Raw genomic sequence first — 17,539 nt, forward strand, 5'->3', positions numbered from 1 at the left:
TTTCTTAACCCGGTATTATCCGAAGAAGGATCCATAACCTTGGGAACTTTTAGAACCCGTTTGGCAGGTGAACCTTAGAACTTATCTTGGGGCGTTGTCCTAAACTCCATGCTGGTGATGAACTTTGAGCCTTGTATTGTTTAACCATGTTTGTGTTTGTTGCATTCATGCATGACATGCATTCATTCCCATCATTTCAACCTTTTCCAAGGAACTTAAAGTGAGGATTGCAAATATTGCAGGAAACATGGATTTTGGACAGAGAAGTGTGAAAAAGTACAATCTCATCAATCCAAAGATAGATGAACTAAAGAAACTGGTTTCTTCGATCGCAGATCCTATTGGTTTCAGAGACAGATATGGGGCACTTATATCTTTATTGACACTTAGGATGGAAGAAGGGTTATTGCAGACATTAGTACAGTTCTATGATCCAGTCTATCACTGTTTCACATTCCCAGACTATTAACTCATGCCTACATTGGAAGAGTATGCCCAGTTGCTTCACATCCCAGTTGCTGATACAATACCTTTCTCTGGTTCAGAAAAGTTACCCGAGCACAGTTCTCTTGCAAAAGTGTTGTACATGAAGAAGTCAGAATTCAAGAATAACTTCACCACCAAAGGAGGACTTCCAGGTTTCACTGCCAAGTTCTTAATGGGGAAGGTTTCTTATTTTTCCAGTCAAGGTTGTGATATTATTGTGGAGCATCTGTTCGCCTTGTTGATCTACAGTTTGTTACTATTTCCTAATATTGAAGGTTTTGTGGATTCATATGCTATACGCATCTTCCTAAGTGGTAATCCTGTTCCAACTTTGCTCGGAGACACCTATCATTCCATCCATTACCGTACTTTGAAAGGAGGAGGAACCATAGTCTGCTATATACCGTTACTCTACAAATGGTTTGTCTCTCATCTTCCTAAGTCAGCTACTTTTTGGGATCGCAAGTCAGGACTTCAGTGGTCACAGAGGATTATGTCTCTTACCCAGTCAGATATTGCATGGTATAATAGAGTTTTAGACGATGTGAAGATCGTTGATAGTTGCGGGGAGTTCCCCAATGTGCCCCTCATGGGCACAAAGGGAATCATTTCTTATAATCCAGTACTTGCTAGGAGACAACTCGGTTACCCTATGAAGGACAAGCCTCCTAACATTCTTTTAGAAGGTATTTTCTTGAGGGATAACGAGGAGGACCCTACCATGAAAGAGAGAGTAGTAAGAGCTTGGCATCGTGTTTTTCGCAAAGGGAGACTTGAATTGGGTAAGAACGATTGTACCTCCTATGAGCCGTACCTCCAGTGGATCAGAGCCAGAGCTATACAGTTGAAAATGCCATACCCACATCATGATCCTATCAAACCCGCTCCGTTGAAGACCCCCTACCTTCCGCTAGATGACAAAGAAGAACTCCAAGCCACCTTGGAGAGGGTCAAGAAAGAGAGAGACGCTTGGAAGGATAAGGCCCAGGTGCTCGAAATGGAAAATGAAGAACTTCAGAGACAGTTAAAGGAGCAGAGTGGAGAAGATCGTGCAGGTAAACGTCCAAGGGTGCAAGAGGATTTATTTTCCTCAGGCACAACAGATTACTCCCAGATTCCACAGTCCTCAGGTGCATGGAAAGGTCTTGTAGACAGTTTGGTGAAGGAGAAAGCTTTTATGCAGAAGGCCTATGAAGAAAGAATTGAGAGACTTGAAGGACAAATCCTACTTGTTTATGCTCGTCCTGATGACACATGTCCTTAAATGGTTTTCTTGGTTGTATTTTGGGTTGATAACTTTGTCTATTTTGATAAAAATGCTTAAAATGAAAAAATTTGTTTTGTTATCAAAAATGTTTGCAATTCTATCTTTTCCTTCACTTAGAGTTCCTTGGAAAATCATTCATTTTGCATATCCATGCATCACGTGCATACAGGTTGTCTGTCTTGGTCCAGTCTTCTAACAGTTGCTTCCCGCCAGCAGATCCATTTCAAGCTGACGCATAATTACAACACAAGAGCCAACTACAAAAGAAGAATGGAGATAACAGATAACGAGAACCGAGAATTGAAAGCTCAGGTTGACCGCCTTTCTGCTATGGTCGAGACATTGATAGCAAACCAAGCAGCCCAAGCTGCTCAACTTCAAACAGCACAAGCTCAGGTTGCCGAAGCACAAGATGCACAGATCCAGGCACAAGCACAAGCAGCAGAGATGCGCAACCAAATGTTAACCGCCCGTCTACAAGCAGAGGAAGCCCAGGCTAGGGCTCAAGTTCATAATTCAGGACAGACTTCGACACATAATCAACCTCAAATTCAGAATCAGACAACAGCAGCACCCGTCACTACAGTCATCGCTTCAGAAATCAACGTTGTCCCAGTCACTTCTGTTACCATCACAACATCCCGTCCTTGGGAAATACCCAGGTATCTTAATCAAGATAGATATCAACAAGAGTTCGTTCCACCAAATGCTCCTGTCTTCACTAATGTGCCTCCCGTTGTTCACTATACTCCTCACCTAGGAGAACCTGTCTATCACGGCCCTACCCCAAGTGAGGATCCTGGTCTCAATGATAGAATGGATGAATTCCAGGATCAGTTTGCGGAATTACAAAAAGAGATAAAAGCTCTTCGTGGGAAAGAATTGTTTGGCAGAGATGTAAATGATATGTGTTTGGTTCCAGACGTAAGGATGCCAGCAAAATTTAAACTACCAGAATTTGAAAAGTACAAAGGAAGTTCTTGTCCACAGACCCATTTGGTTATGTACGTGCGAAAGATGTCAATGTACACCAACGACCAAAGGATGCTCATTCATTGTTTTCAAGACAGCCTTACCGGTGCAGCTTTACGCTGGTATATGGGATTAGACAGTTCTCAGATCAAGACTTTCAACGATTTAGGCGAGGCCTTTATCAAACATTACAAATACAACCTTGATAATGTGTCAGACCGAGATCAGTTGAGGTCCATGCAACAAAGAGAAAAGGAGACATTCCGTGAATACGCGCAAAGGTGGCGCGAAATTGCAGCACAGGTTGTTCCACCTATGGAAGAAAAGGAGATGACGAAAGTGTTCTTAAAGACTCTTGATACTTTTTATTATGAGAGGATGATTGCAAGCGCTCCTACAGACTTTACTGACATGGTAAACATGGGAGTCCGTTTAGAGGAAGCAGTTCGAGAAGGGCGTCTAGTCAGAGAAGGAAGTTCATCTTCAAGCGGGGCAAAGAGGTACGGCGGTTTTATGAAAAAGAAGGAACAAGAAACTAATGTTGTGTCCTATAATCATCCAAGAAGGATCAATTATCCTTACCATTCCCAACACCAACATATAGCAGCCGTGACTCCAGTAATCACTTCCGCTCCAGTTCAAGTCCAATACCCTCAGCAGCGTACCAACCGCTTCCAACAGAATACTCAGTATCAGCAACAACATCAACCTCAACAACATCAACATCAGTTACAACAACGTCCACCACAGCAGCAAAGAAGAACCAATTTTGATCCAATTCCAATGTCATATGCAGAATTGTATCCAGCTTTGATCACTAAAAACCTTGTGCAACCACGACCACGACCTCTTGTACCAGAAGTGCTACCTTGGTGGTACAAGCCAGAGGTATCTTGTCCCTTTCATCAGAATGCTCCAGGTCACGACTTAGACAACTGTTTTGCTTTAAAGTTGGAAGTACAGAAGTTGACAAGAGCAGGTATCCTGACCTTCAAGAACATGGGTCCCAATGTGAAGGACAATCCAATGCCAAGTCATGGTCCTTCATCAGTGAACAATATAGAAGTTTGTCTCAATGAACAACGTGTTACGAAGATAGAGGAGATTCGGCGGTCTTTGGTTGAAATTCATTCTGTTTTATGTGCTCATGGTCTATTCCAACATGACCACCAGATCTGTGGTACATGTTCAGTCAATTCAAGAGGTTGTAGAAAGATTCAAGATGATTTGCAAGGCGTCCTTGATCAGGGTTTGATTCAGACTTCTAGACAAGTGAGTTCTCCAGAATCACAAGAACAAGAGGTGAATGTCATCATTCCTTGCTTCAACATTCCAGAGAAAGTAGAGATAGCTTATCATCCGAGGGAGCCAGTGGTGATTTGCCCTCCGGGCCCAATGCCTTACACTTCAGATAAAGCGGTCCCCTACCGCTATGCAACAACTATTATTGAGAACGGTAAAGAGGTCGAGATTAAAACCTTAGCCTCAGTTACCAATATCGCAGCAAATAGCCGAATGACGCGCAGTGGCCGCGTGTTCGCTCCGCCGGTTATCCCAAGTAGAAATGTTGAGAAAGATCCAGTAGTCGTGGTACCAGTGACAAGAGAAGTAGAAGGGCAAACAAGCAATTCAACCCTTGATAAAGAAACAGATGAACTACTTAGAATTATCAAGCTCAGTGACTACAAAGTGGTAGATCAGTTGCTACAGACACCGTCAAAAATCTTGATCCTGTCCTTATTATTGAATTCAGCTGTCCATAGAGAAGCACTACTGAAGGTGCTTGATCAAGCCTTTGTAGAACAGGATATAACAGCAGAGCAGTTCAACAATGTTGTAGGCAGCATCACTTCGTGCAATGGCTTAGGCTTTTTTGATGAAGAACTGCCAGAAGAAGGAAAGAATCACAACTTTGCTCTCCATATCTCAGCCAATTGTCAAGGGGATTCTTTGTCTAATATCCTAATTGACACCGGTTCATCTCTGAATGTCATTCCCAAGGCTACCTTGTTGAAGCTAAAGTATAAAGGGGGGCAAATGCGGCACAGTGGAATTATTGTGAAAGCGTTCGATGGATCAAGAAAAACAGTCATTGGAGAAGTTGATTTGCCTATTGGTATTGGACCACACGTATTCCAGATCACTTTCCAGGTTATGGACATAGTGCCAGCTTATAGCTGTCTGCTCGGACGCCCATGGATTCATGAGGCGGGTGCCATTACATCCACGTTACACCAAAAGTTAAAGTTTGTCAAGAATGGGCAAATAGTGACGGTTAATGGGGAGCAGGCTATGCTGATTAGCCACCTTTCATCGTTTAGTGTGATAGAAGTAGACGAGACGGCTGTTCAAACTCCATTTCAGGACCTGACCATCGATGATTACAAGAAAAGTGAAGGTTCAATCGCGTCATTCAAAGACGCCCAACAGATTGTCAAGACAGGTCCTACAGAAATGTGGGGCAAGGTGATAGAGTTGCCAGAAAACGTTAACCATGCAAGATTAGGCTTTGTTGATGGAAAACAAGTGTAGACTTCAGTGGTGCGACCTTTCAAAGATATCTTTCATAGCGGTGGGTTTATCAACATGGTAGCAGTTGAGGAGGATACTTTTGAGGGAAATACAGAAGACGAAGGCCCCAGATTTTTGACACCAGGAGTAGTTATGAAGAACTGGACCGCAGTTGACGTCCCACATTGTGTCCACATATCAAAGTAATTAAGCTTTTCAGTTTTCAAAAATCTTTCTCTTTAGCCCAAAGCGCGAAGCATTAATTTTGTAAAATGGGCACTTTTGTCAAAAACGTACTATCCATGAAAAAGATCTTTTGTGTTCCTATACACTTGTGTCCTTTTATCTTTTCAGCTTTTTCGGAAAATGATAACACAAAAAAAAACCTTAAAAAGAACACATTTTTGCATGTCATGGTCAGTCCTCTAAAAACAATTGTTTGTACAGGTTACTTAAACTCGTTGAACACAATGACATCATGCCCTCTCCCAACTTTGAACATTCTGTATTCAAAGCTGAAGAGGAAGAGTGGGATGAGATTCCAGAAGAGGTCGCCCGCCAGTTTGAAAATGAAGAAGGCACTATTCAGCCATACAATGAGCCTTTGGAAACAGTCAACTTGGGTTCGGAAGAAAATGTGAAAGAAGTCAAAATTGGAGCATTGTTATCCCCATAGGTCAAGGAGCAATTGATCAGCCTGTTGAAAGAGTATGTAGATGTGTTTGCTTGGTCTTATCAAGATATGCCTGGTCTCGACACTGACATCGTAGAGCACAAGCTACCTTTGAAGCCAGAATGTCCACCGGTCAAACAGAAATTAAGAAGAACACATCCAGATATGGCCGTCAAAATTAAAGAAGAAGTTCTGAAGCAAATAGATGCTGGTTTTCTTGCCACTTCAGTGTATCCAGAGTGGATAGCAAATATTGTGCCAGTTCCTAAGAAGGACGGGAAGGTACGAATGTGTGTCGACTATCGTGACTTAAATAGAGCAAGCCCAAAGGATGATTTCCCCCTGCCTCACATTGACATGTTGGTAGACAATACAGTAAAGTTTGACATATTCTCCTTCATGGACGGATTCTCCGGGTATAACCAGATCAAAATGGCTCCCGAAGACATGGAAAAAACTACATTCATAACACCATGGGGAACATTCTGTTATCAAGTGATGCCGTTTGGGTTGAAGAACGCAGGTGCTACTTACCAGCGAGCCATGACAACGCTCTTTCACGACATGATGCACAAAGAGATTGAGGTTTATGTGGATGACATGATCGCGAAGTCTCGTTCAGAAGAAGGTCACTTAGTAGATCTATTGAAGCTGTTTCAACGATTGAGGAAGTTCCGTCTTCGCCTCAATCCGAACAAATGCACATTTGGCGTCAGGTCAGGTAAACTCTTGGGCTTCATTGTCAGCCAAAAAGGCATTGAAGTTGATCCAGATAAAGTAAAAGCTATCCAAGAGATGCCCGCACCAAAAACCGAAAGGCAAGTGAGAGGTTTTCTAGGACGATTGAATTACATATCCCGGTTTATTTCTCACATGACTGCCACTTGTGAACCTATCTTCAAATTGCTGAGAAAGAGTCAGAATTGTGTTTGGACAGAGGATTGTCAGAAAGCATTTGACAGTATCAAAGAGTACCTCATGGAGCCTCCTATCTTGTTACCACCTGTTGCTGGAAGACCGTTGGTTATGTATTTGACAGTGCTTGAGAATTCTATGGGCTGTATTCTGGGTCAACAAGACGAAACTGGAAAGAAAGAGCATGCCATTTACTACTTAAGCAAGAAATTTACTGACTGTGAATCACGATACTCCTTACTCGAGAAGACATGTTGTGCATTGGCTTGGGCTGCTAAGAGATTGAGGCAGTATATGTTAAGTCACACCACTTGGTTGATATCCAAAATGGATCCAATCAAGTACATTTTTGAGAAGCCTGCACTCACTGGTAAGATTGCAAGATGGCAGATGCTGTTATCAGAATACGACATTGAGTATCATACCCAGAAAGCTATCAAGAGCAGTGTGTTGGTTGAGTACCTTGCTCACCAACCCGTTGAAGATCACGATGATAATGAGGATGAGTTTCCTGATGAAGATGTCATGTTCCTAAAATCCAGAGATTGTAAAGAGCCACTTCCTGAAGAAGGACCTGAACCAGATTCTCAATGGGGTTTAGTATTTGATGGAGCTTCCAACGTTTATGGACATGGAGTAGGTGCAGTCATTATCACTCCAGAAGGTTCTCATATTCCTTTCACGGCAAGAATTTGCTTTGAATGTACAAACAACATTGCTGAATATGAAGCCTGTATCATGGGTCTTGAAGAAGCCATTGACCTCCGCATCAAAAATCTTACTGTTTATGGTGACTCAGCGTTAGTTATCAATCAAATCAAAGGAGAATGGGAAACACACCACCCTGGCTTGATCCCATACAAAGACTATGCAAGAAGATTGTTGACTTTCTTCACCAAGGTTGAATTGCATCACATTCCTCGGGATGAGAATCATATGGCGGATGCTCTAGCTACGTTGTCTTCAATGTATCAAGTGGGTTTTCCAAACGAAGTACCCAGAATTGTGATCAAGCGACTTAATAGACCAGCACATGTGTTTACAGCTGAGGCCAGTTTTGATGATAAACCATGGTACCACGATATCAAGCATTTCCTTCAGACTCAGGAATATCCTCTTGGAGCAACAGAAAAAGATAAAAAGACTTTGAGAAGATTGTCAGGCAGTTTCTTCCTTAATCAGAATGTGCTCTATAAGAGGAATTATGACATGGTCTTACTCAGATGTGTTGACAAAAAGGAAGCAGAAATGTTGATGAAAGAAGTTCACGAAGGGTCCTTTGGTACTCATGCAAATGGCCACTCTATGTCAAGAAAGATGTTGAGAGCTGGTTACTACTGGTTGACCATGGAATCAGATTGCTACAAATTTGTAAAGAAGTGTCACAAATGTCAGATCTACGCTGATAAGGTTCATGTACCACCAACCTTTTTGAATGTGATTTCTGCTCCTTGGCCATTCTCAATGTGGGGCATTGACATGATCGGTATGATTGAACCCAAAGCTTCCAACGGACACCGTTTCATTCTCGTGGCAATTGATTACTTCACCAAATGGGTGGAAGCAGCTTCGTATGCAAAGGTGACAAAGCAAGTGGTGGTCAGATTCATCAAAAATAATCTCATTTGCCGATATGGCATTCCAAACAAGATCATCACTGACAATGGCTCCAATCTGAACAACAAAATGATGGATGAATTGTGTGAAAGTTTCAGGATCGAGCATCACAACTCTTCTCCTTACCGTCCCAAGATGAATGGGGCAGTTGAAGCTGCAAATAAGAATATCAAGAAGATCATTCAAAAGATGGTTGTTACCTACAAAGATTGGCATGAAATGCTGCCTTTTGCACTACACGGATATAGAACATCAGTCCGTACTTCAACTGGGGCAACCCCATTTTCACTTGTATACGGTATGGAAGTTGTGTTACCGATAGAGGTTGAAATTCCATCAATGAGGATACTAATGGAAACTCAGTTGTCAGAGGCTGAATGGTGTCAAAGCAGATACGATCAGTTGAATTTGATTGAAGAAAAAAGAATGACTGCCTTGTGCCATGGACAGTTATATCAAAAGAGAATGAAGCAGGCATTTGATAGGAAGGTTAAGCCGAGAGAATTCAAAGAGGGTGACCTTGTGCTCAAGAAGATGATACTATTTCACAATGATTCTAGGGGCAAGTGGACTCCTAACTATGAAGGACCCTATGTTGTCAAGAAAGCCTTCTCAGGCGGTGCTTTAATTCTTACAAACATGGATGGTGAAGAGCTTCCACGTCCCGTGAATACAGATGCAGTCAAGAAATACTTCGCCTAAAAAATGAAAAGAATAGCTCGCTAAGTTGAAAACCCGAAAGGGCGGCTTAGGCAAAAATGAGCGTCTCGGTGGACTGAAAACCTGAAAGGGCGGTCCAAGCAGAAATTAGAGACATAAAAAAACAAAGAGAATATTATCCCGGTAGATTGAAAACCCGAAAGGGCAATCTAGGCAAAAGTTAGGGATTTCAGGCAAGTAACTGCATAACAGAGATAAGATCATTGAAGTATCAGAATATTTTCAACAGTTCTCCAACTTTCTCAAGGCTGCAATACAGGTCAAAAGTGGAAGAGAGAATGATGTCATTGTAGTTCAACGTACCCTTTTTCCACGAAATTACCATTTTCCAATTTGTAAAGATCTATGGAATCACGCTGTTGGCTGATTACCATCCTATCAAATCAATTTGAGCCTTTCTATATTTCTTGGCACTCTTAATTTTCATTTCAATTTACGAAAGTTCTTTTACTTTGACAGATATGTTTTGAAACAAAAGTTTTGAATTAAAAACAGTTTTTGAAAAATATAAAGATTATTTATTTTGATTTGTGGACATCAATAAAAGGATTGAGACATGTGGTCCCAGTAATTCTGAAATCATGTGATTCCAACTAGACATGTTCATATTACTATCCTTATATGTATATGATGAAAAAATCTCCACAGGTGTCTTGGCAGTAATATTTCTCCAGCAGAGGTTGTGATTCTGGATATCCCCAGCTATGCTTCCTAGTTTTCCTCAAGAGATCATGCAAGAAATATTTCAAGAAGTTTATTCCCTTCACTTGGGGCATGAAGACTCCCCAGTTAATTGATCATGAAGACTCCCCAGTTTAATTGATCATGAAGACTCCCCGGTTAATTGATCATGAAGACTTTGATCCAGGTTTTAAGTTACAGATTTGGCCTATGCGATTACTAAAGGTATTTCCCCAGTAATTTATTAAAGCGAGATCAGCAATGTCCCCAGCAGAGGATGAGAAGGAAGATTTGATTTCCCTGAGCAGGAGTAATACAGAGGTCTCCATCCCTCAGCGAGTGAAGAAAGTTGATATTCAGAAACTACAGGGAATCTCCTGTTGTTCTCTGTCCATTCAATAGAAGGATATGTCTCCTCCTCAGTAATGTTTTGTAGTAAAAGAAGAGTGTGTTATGCATTTTAAGCAAATTCAAGAATTGCAGGATTTCTCCTAAATTCTCATTTATATTCAAAGGTCAGACATCACTGTTCCCCGGCAGAGTCTCCTAGAGGAAAGATCTCGTAACCAGATATCAGACACCATAATCCCCTGCAGAGTCTTCAGATACAGAAAGTCTCCATGATAATTAAAGCAAAAAAATCAAGGATAGATTTCCCCTATATTCTTATTCCCTGGAAAGATACCACCTATCCCCAGCGGACTTTATCCCCAGCAGAGTCTTCCAGAAGAATAATCCCTTCTGCATTATCAGCAAATTCAAGAATTGCAGGACTTCTCTTACAATATCATCTTATTTCCAGAGGATAACACCTTGTATCCCCAGCGGAGTCCTCAGAAAGGTCCAATCCTCATATACCTCACAAATTCAAGAACCACAGGGAATCTCCTGCATTTTTGAAGTAGAAGGCATCTCCATTCTTCTACGGAATCCTCAGCAGAGACAGACTTTTAAAGAAACCTGGATATGGTGCTCTTGTACCAATTCCCCAGCAAGTCTTTGTACTACTCCCTAGCGAGTCTCAGTGCAAATCTCCAGCAAGTCCTTATGCAGCTGTTAACATTTTTAGTTATTCCTAGTTTTGTCTGTCCATCATGCATTCATTACTAAATATTCATGCATATCTATGACATATCATGCTTGCATTCATATGCACCTTGTTTCCTTGTTTATATTGTGGGTTGAGTCAATCTCTCCATATAGAGTATCCTCATAAGCAGCAAAATACCTTTTATTGGTCATGTTCCCCACAGAGATCTATGCCTCGTGGAAGATGGTTGTTTCAGTTGTAAATCCTGATGAGTTCATTCCTCTTCAGTTGAAGTCTTGTTTGACCGTTTCATTCTAGTTATATCCTAGTTTGAACCTCGTGTCTCCAGATAAAGCTCAGAAATTGCCAGTAAAAGAAGGCAACAATATAGTCTTTGTGACTCTCATTCAGTAAAACAGACATGACAGATATTGTGTCCAAGTCCTTTATGCCTTCATCTTTGAGTTGGTACCCATTACAAACTTGAGTTACCTACATCCATGAGTGGTAACCTTTGTTATCCCTCGGATAAATTAATTACTATCACCATCTACGAGTTGATAACATCCTCACAGAAAGTTCCATGGTTCTACCTGCAACTTTGAGCTGGTAGCGTGCTTTCGTATTTGAGTTTAGCACAGATTCCTTTTGATTCCACCTTCGTCTTTGAGTTGGTGAAGTACCTGCAACTTTGAGCTGGTAATATGCATTCATCTTTGAGTTCACACATTTTTCTGTGATTCCATCTTCGTCTTCGAGTTGATGGAGTACCTTCATCTATGAGTAGGGTATGTTTGATCCTTGTTGAACTGATAGTGTGCTTTCATCTTTGAGTCTGCACAGATAACTTCTGATTCCATCTTCGTCTTTGAGTTGATGGAGTACCTTCATCTATGAGTTAGGTACATTTTGTCCTTCCACCGTCATCTTTGAGTCGGTAATGATAAACATCTCCAGGAGAATATGTTCTAAATTCTTTTAAACACCTTTGTCAATGAATCGGTGGTTGCCTTCAACTTTGAGTCGGCATTTCTCTGTCTACCTCATCAATGAGTTGGTAGTGTGCATTCAACTGTAAGTCTGCACAATGATCCTTAGATCTGATTCTTCATCTACACCATCATCAATGAGTTGGAATTTGATTTCCCTAGCAGTGTTATTATCAATCTTTTGAAGCTTGCCTTCAACTTTGAGTTGGCATGTCCTGTTTACCTCATCAATGAGTGGGTAGTGAGCTGTCAACCATGAGTTAACGCAGTTCGATTCTTATTATGCCCTTGTTATACCTTCATCCTTGAGTTGGTATTCATCTTTTCTGTTACCTCCATCTTTGAGTTGGTAATGTACTGTCACATCAGTACTCTTGTTATATTGATCTTTTCCCACTTTCATCTATGTGATAGTGATGTATCGTCGGCATTGAGTCGATATCTCTTTTCCTCCTATTTTCCATCTATGAATAGGTAGTGAATCTTCCCCAGCTGAGTATTCTCAGTGTTTACCTTCATGCATTGAGTCGGTGTATGTCCTTCCCCGGTAGAGTTTGCACTCCTGTGTCTCTGTGTCTGTCTGTCTTTTGCATCATGCATACATACATTTGCGGTCAAATTTTGTGGCGTTTGTCATATTTAATTACCTTACGCCATTCGATAGCCTCCGGCTATCTGGCCTAAGTTAATTAAATAGGGGCATCTGTCGCACCCCAAAATTTGACTTTGGCTTTGTTGACCACATCTTGATTAATCTCGTTGTCTCGTATTCATCTCAATTTCTTAAACTTCGCGTGACAACTGGTTTGATTAGGTTTTGTGTGTTTTCGTTGCTTACCGTGTTGTATTTCGTTGTTTTAGCAAAACCTGGCCGATATCGTTGCCTCGTATTTATCTCGCTTATCTCTTTTGTGCGTGGCATCGCTTCGATTAGGTTTTGTGCGTTTTTATCTATTTAATTGTTTGTTTGTCGGTATTTTGACTGTATTTCGAATATATTAGAGTTTTCGTATTGTCCGATTATTTGTGATTGTGTTTGTCAGCGTTTTCGTGATGTCGTGTTGATTTTATTATTGCCTAGGGTTGTTTATTTAATTACGTGTTGTGCCGTGTGATTTAATCGAGTCTGTTTGAGTCGTGTTGTTGATTTTACTGGTTTACCAGTTTACTGGTTTATTGGTTTTATCAATTTGTCTGTTTTGTTGTGCAAATTGTCATCGTTTTTATCGCGTTCGTGTCGCTCGATTTTATCGTATTTTAATCGTGTGCCGTTTAATATTATTTGTGCTTAATATTAATTGTGTTTAGTTGTTAATTAGTTTATTTAATTAGGATTAATATTATATTAGTTTATTATTATTATTATTATATAATATATAAATTATATTATTAATTTATGTTAGATATTTTTTTAGGTTTCTTATTGTTTAAGTAATCTAAATATATATTATTAATTTATGTTAGATATTTTTTAGGTTTCCTATTGTTTAAGTAATCTAAATATATATATATATATATATATATATATATATATATATATATATATATATATATATAATATATATATATATATATATATATATATATATATAGATATAGATATAGATGTTAGTAAGAAAAGGAGGGGGGATCAGTAAGAAAAACGTGTGGTGAGAGAACCAGAGAATTGAAAAGAAATATTTTTCCAAAAGCATTACCGTATTTCACTTGTTCTTCATTTTCGGTAACCCAAAATCGTCCCGATTATTCACCGAATCACAAAACCGATTTCATATCTTTGAAGTTCGTTGAGTCCAGATCACAAATATCCAAGGTTCATTTCATTCCGGCGTCGTTTCACCGATCAAAAGCGACGTTGAAGTCAGGTACTCACGAAGGCAACCAGCACTGCGTCGGTGACGGTTTCCAGGTTTCGGTCGATCATTTGGACGATGAGAAGTTCATCCTCTTCACACAAGGTAATATTCTTCACTTATCTCTGAAATCGGCAAAGTTCCGGCTTGCCGACATGTGTTTTAATATATTATTGATCTATATATATATATATATATATATATATATATATATATATATATATATATATATATATATATATTATTTTGTCTATATATATCTAAATAAATATATATATATATATATATATATATATATATATATATATATATATATATATATATATATATATATATATATTATCTTTGTATATATATATATATATTATTTTTGTCTATTATATATTATTTGTCTAAATGTACATATATATTATTTTTGTCTACTATATATTTATTGTCTAAAATATAAATAAATATATATATATATATATATATATATATATATATATATATATATATATATATATATATATATATATATATATATATATATATATATATATATATATTACTTTTGTTTACTAAATACTGTTTATCTTTTATTATTATTTTGCATATATGTTTTATTTAAATGTTAGTTAAATTAATTATTTTTTTAAATGCTTATTTTAATTAAATATTTATTTATATCAAATGTTTATTTTGTCTAAAGTAAATGTTTATATTGTTTTTTTATATTTGTTTATGTTGTTACTAACCGTTTCGTTTCAGTTTCAGCTCGATTAACTCCACTGACTATTCGTAATACTAACTATTCATAGCTAACTGTGTTGTAATAATTTACTTTCTCGCATTTTTTATGTTCTGTATTGTGTGTTTAATCGTATTGTTCACGTTTTATGTTAAAAAAATCGAAAAAATCCAAAAAAGAGAAACCCGATGCGATTCCAACGGTCGCCGTTTAAGAAACCCTTTTCACACACTCACAAGCTTACTCTTGGGCTTCCTTATAATGAGCCCATTTATTTATTGTTTCAGGATTTAGGCTCATTCAAATCTTTTGCCAGCTTTGGCTTTTCAGTTTAAAAACATTTTCAAAAGGACGTGTCAGTCTCGAAGCCTCCCGCCTAGGTCGAGCAAGAGATGGCAAGACACGTTCAAATCTAAAATCAACAAAACAGACTTTCCCCTAGTTCTTTTGGGAGAACTACGTGGATTCTGATTTCTCCATTGCGCCTTGGAGATACGTAGGCATGAAGTCTACGACTTTATCGAGTCCAAAAAGCAATAAAATCAAGTTCTTTTCTCATCTCCCCAATCAAACGATCAAAGCGAAAAAAGCAAAGCATTCACATAAACATAAGCAAAAAGGTTCCTGTGGAGTACCACAGATGTAGAGGGTGCTAATACCTTCCCTTTGCATAACCAACCCCCGAACCCGTAACTCTAAAGGGATTTATCGTTATTTTTCCCTTCCTCTTTTTGGATAAAATAAAAGACGGTGGCGACTCTTGCATTTAAAATATTTTTCAAACGGGTTAAGTTCAATCAATACTTAATCTCGTGAAAAATCCCGCCGCGACACCATGGCGTAACGCTCCATATTGAATGGAAATGCTACGCGATTTGATGATGCAAATGCAAATGATGATTACTATATGCAAGATGCAAAGGGATGAAAACTCCTGCTGGGAAAGCGAACGATCACTTTGCTGAACACACAATTCTGATTCGATCTTCCAACTCTGTGGGCACACGCAACAATCCTGCTGAGGATACTTACTGATCTGATATTCTTGGAATGACAGAGCACCCAACTCAACTGGGGAGTCACTTGTTGGGAAAACACCAACCTCTCGACCATGCTGGGGAATAGCATTGCTGCTGGGGAAATGATAATCCTCACCGGGGACGACCTCCACTGAATCCGATCTGCTTGGGGATTTCGCTGGGGAAAACAACCCACACCCGCTGGGGAGACAGCAATCTTCAGACCTGCTAGGGAAAAACACTCTCAACCCTGCTGGGGATTTCAACACTTCAGGCCTGCTGCTGAGGAACAAACTACCCACAGACACCTCCGCTGGGGAAATAGCCATCTTCAGACTCGCTGGGGAACTAACAGTCCTCAGACTTGCTGGGGAAGAAACTACCAACACAAACCTCCGCTGGGGAAACAACAACCTTCAGACTTGCTGGGGAAATAACATTCTCAACCCTGCTGGGGAGATAACCAACCTCAGGCCTGGCTGCCGAGGGAACACCGATCTCGAACCCGCTGGGGAGATAACAATCCCAAACCTGCTAGGGGAAGCAACAAACCTCAGGCCCGACTGCCGAGGAAACACCGATCTCGAACCCGCTGGGGAGATAACAATCTCAAACCGCTGGGGAAGCAACAAACCTCAGGCCCGGCTGCCGAGGAAACACCGATCTCGAACCCGCTGGGGAGATAACAATCTCAAACCGCTGGGGAGGTACGAAATTTTGACATGGAACACCTGTCGACTCGTCGAACACTGGCATTCACCATCCAACCACAGTGTCAATTTTTCACTTTTGAGGGCTTCCAGACTTTGAAGAGTCTTCTTGATGAACCCTCAAGGATCGTCGCACTTCTTTCGCCGTCCTTTCACCGTTCTTCTATCCCTCGTCCCTGATTGGACTCTGCGGGGATCTCTTGTCAAAACGCTTCATATCACAACCTGCAAGTGAGTGAAAATATCTAACAGCACCTGCAAAAAAGATCGTTAGATAAAACGTGCCCCAGGCGTGCCAAAATTTCAACACCTAGGTCACTCAACCTTTCGAATAAGATTTTCGGTTTTCAATCCTATAAACATGCATTGGAAGGGACCCCTATGTCTCAAAATGAAAAGATTCTTTATCAAAATAAATGGATGTTTTTTGCAATCAAAGCGGTTATGAAAACAAAAACAAAATTATTTGACTGAATATGCATTTATTGATTGAAAAAGGTGGCTCGTAACTGAGCAGCACAGGAAGCAATCCCTGAAAAGAGGTAATTGCGCACAAAAGGAAAATCTATCCTAATGGCAATGTGAACCCGTGATCTCATCGAGTTCCAACTCGGTTACACCCCATATGTCCTCAAGACTCTCCGCGCTTTCTGCCTTCTGAACAAGACGCTTCCGACCGATCTCTGCCGGGGATTATCCAGGTGTCTTAACCAAAGTACAAACGATCATGCTGGACGTAGTTGTTCGTTTCATTCCCTCTTTTTCCTGGACCGCCCTTTCGGGTTTTCAGTCCACCGGGATACCCTTTTTTGGCCAAGCCGCCCTTGTGGGGTTTTCGACTTGCCGGGTGTACAGTTTTTTCTTTTTATCCCTAATTTTTGCCCGAACCTTTTTTATTTTTTTCTGGTTCGCCGGGATGCCCATTTTTTCCTGGACTATTTTATTCTTTTCGTCCAGCGGATCTCTTATACGAAGTATTTTTTAACTGCGTCCGCATGCATAGGGGATGGAAAATCCTCACCATCCATGGTTATCAACAACAAGGCTCCGCCAGAGAAAACCTTTTTGACCACGAATGGACCTTCATAATTTGGTGTCCACTTGCCCCAACGATCGTTCTAAGGAGGAAGGATTCTTTTTTAACATCACATCTCCTACATGATGCACACGAGGTTGCACTTTTCGGTCAAAAGCACGTTTCGTTCGCTGCTGGTACAACTGCCCATGACGAGTGGTTGCCAGCCTCTTTTTCTCAAGTAGGCTCAACTCTTCATACCGAGTCCTTACCCATTCCGCCTCTTTCAATTTCACATCCCTCAGGACTCTTGATGACGGAATCTGGACCTCGACCGGTAGCACGGCTTCC

General features: G+C 40.2%; 2 protein-coding genes across 2 annotated transcripts in view; both read left to right on the forward strand.

Annotated features, from left to right (window-relative positions):
* LOC127082633 (uncharacterized) overlaps positions 1 to 863 on the forward strand; it is a 4,497-nt gene extending 3,634 nt beyond the window's left edge. Inside the window, exon 3 of the mRNA XM_051022862.1 lies at positions 243 to 863. Coding sequence (XP_050878819.1) covers positions 243 to 469 — 227 coding nt within the window. The 3' untranslated portion in view covers positions 470 to 863. The remainder of the gene's footprint in view (positions 1 to 242) is intronic.
* A 1,220-nt stretch (positions 864 to 2,083) lies between these two features.
* Positions 2,084 to 5,257, forward strand: LOC127082634 (uncharacterized). The gene is made up of 2 exons (XM_051022863.1): positions 2,084 to 2,729; positions 2,943 to 5,257. The coding sequence occupies exons 1-2, from the start codon at positions 2,084 to 2,086 to the stop codon at positions 5,255 to 5,257; spliced, it is 2,961 nt and encodes a 986-aa protein (XP_050878820.1).
* The last annotated feature ends 12,282 nt before the right edge of the window (positions 5,258 to 17,539 follow it).

Source organism: Lathyrus oleraceus, chromosome 5 (assembly GCF_024323335.1).
Source record: "Lathyrus oleraceus cultivar Zhongwan6 chromosome 5, CAAS_Psat_ZW6_1.0, whole genome shotgun sequence".
In the NCBI taxonomy this organism is placed as follows: Eukaryota; Viridiplantae; Streptophyta; class Magnoliopsida; order Fabales; family Fabaceae; genus Lathyrus; species Lathyrus oleraceus.

Bases quoted from the DNA above. Each gene is read 5' to 3' on its own strand.
- LOC127082634 (XM_051022863.1), top strand. From the start codon at position 2,084: ATGGTCGAGACATTGATAGCAAACCAAGCAGCCCAAGCTGCTCAACTT. The intron at 2,730-2,942 runs GTTCTTGTCCAC...ATAATGTGTCAG, and splicing joins ATTTGAAAAGTACAAAGGAA to ACCGAGATCAGTTGAGGTCC.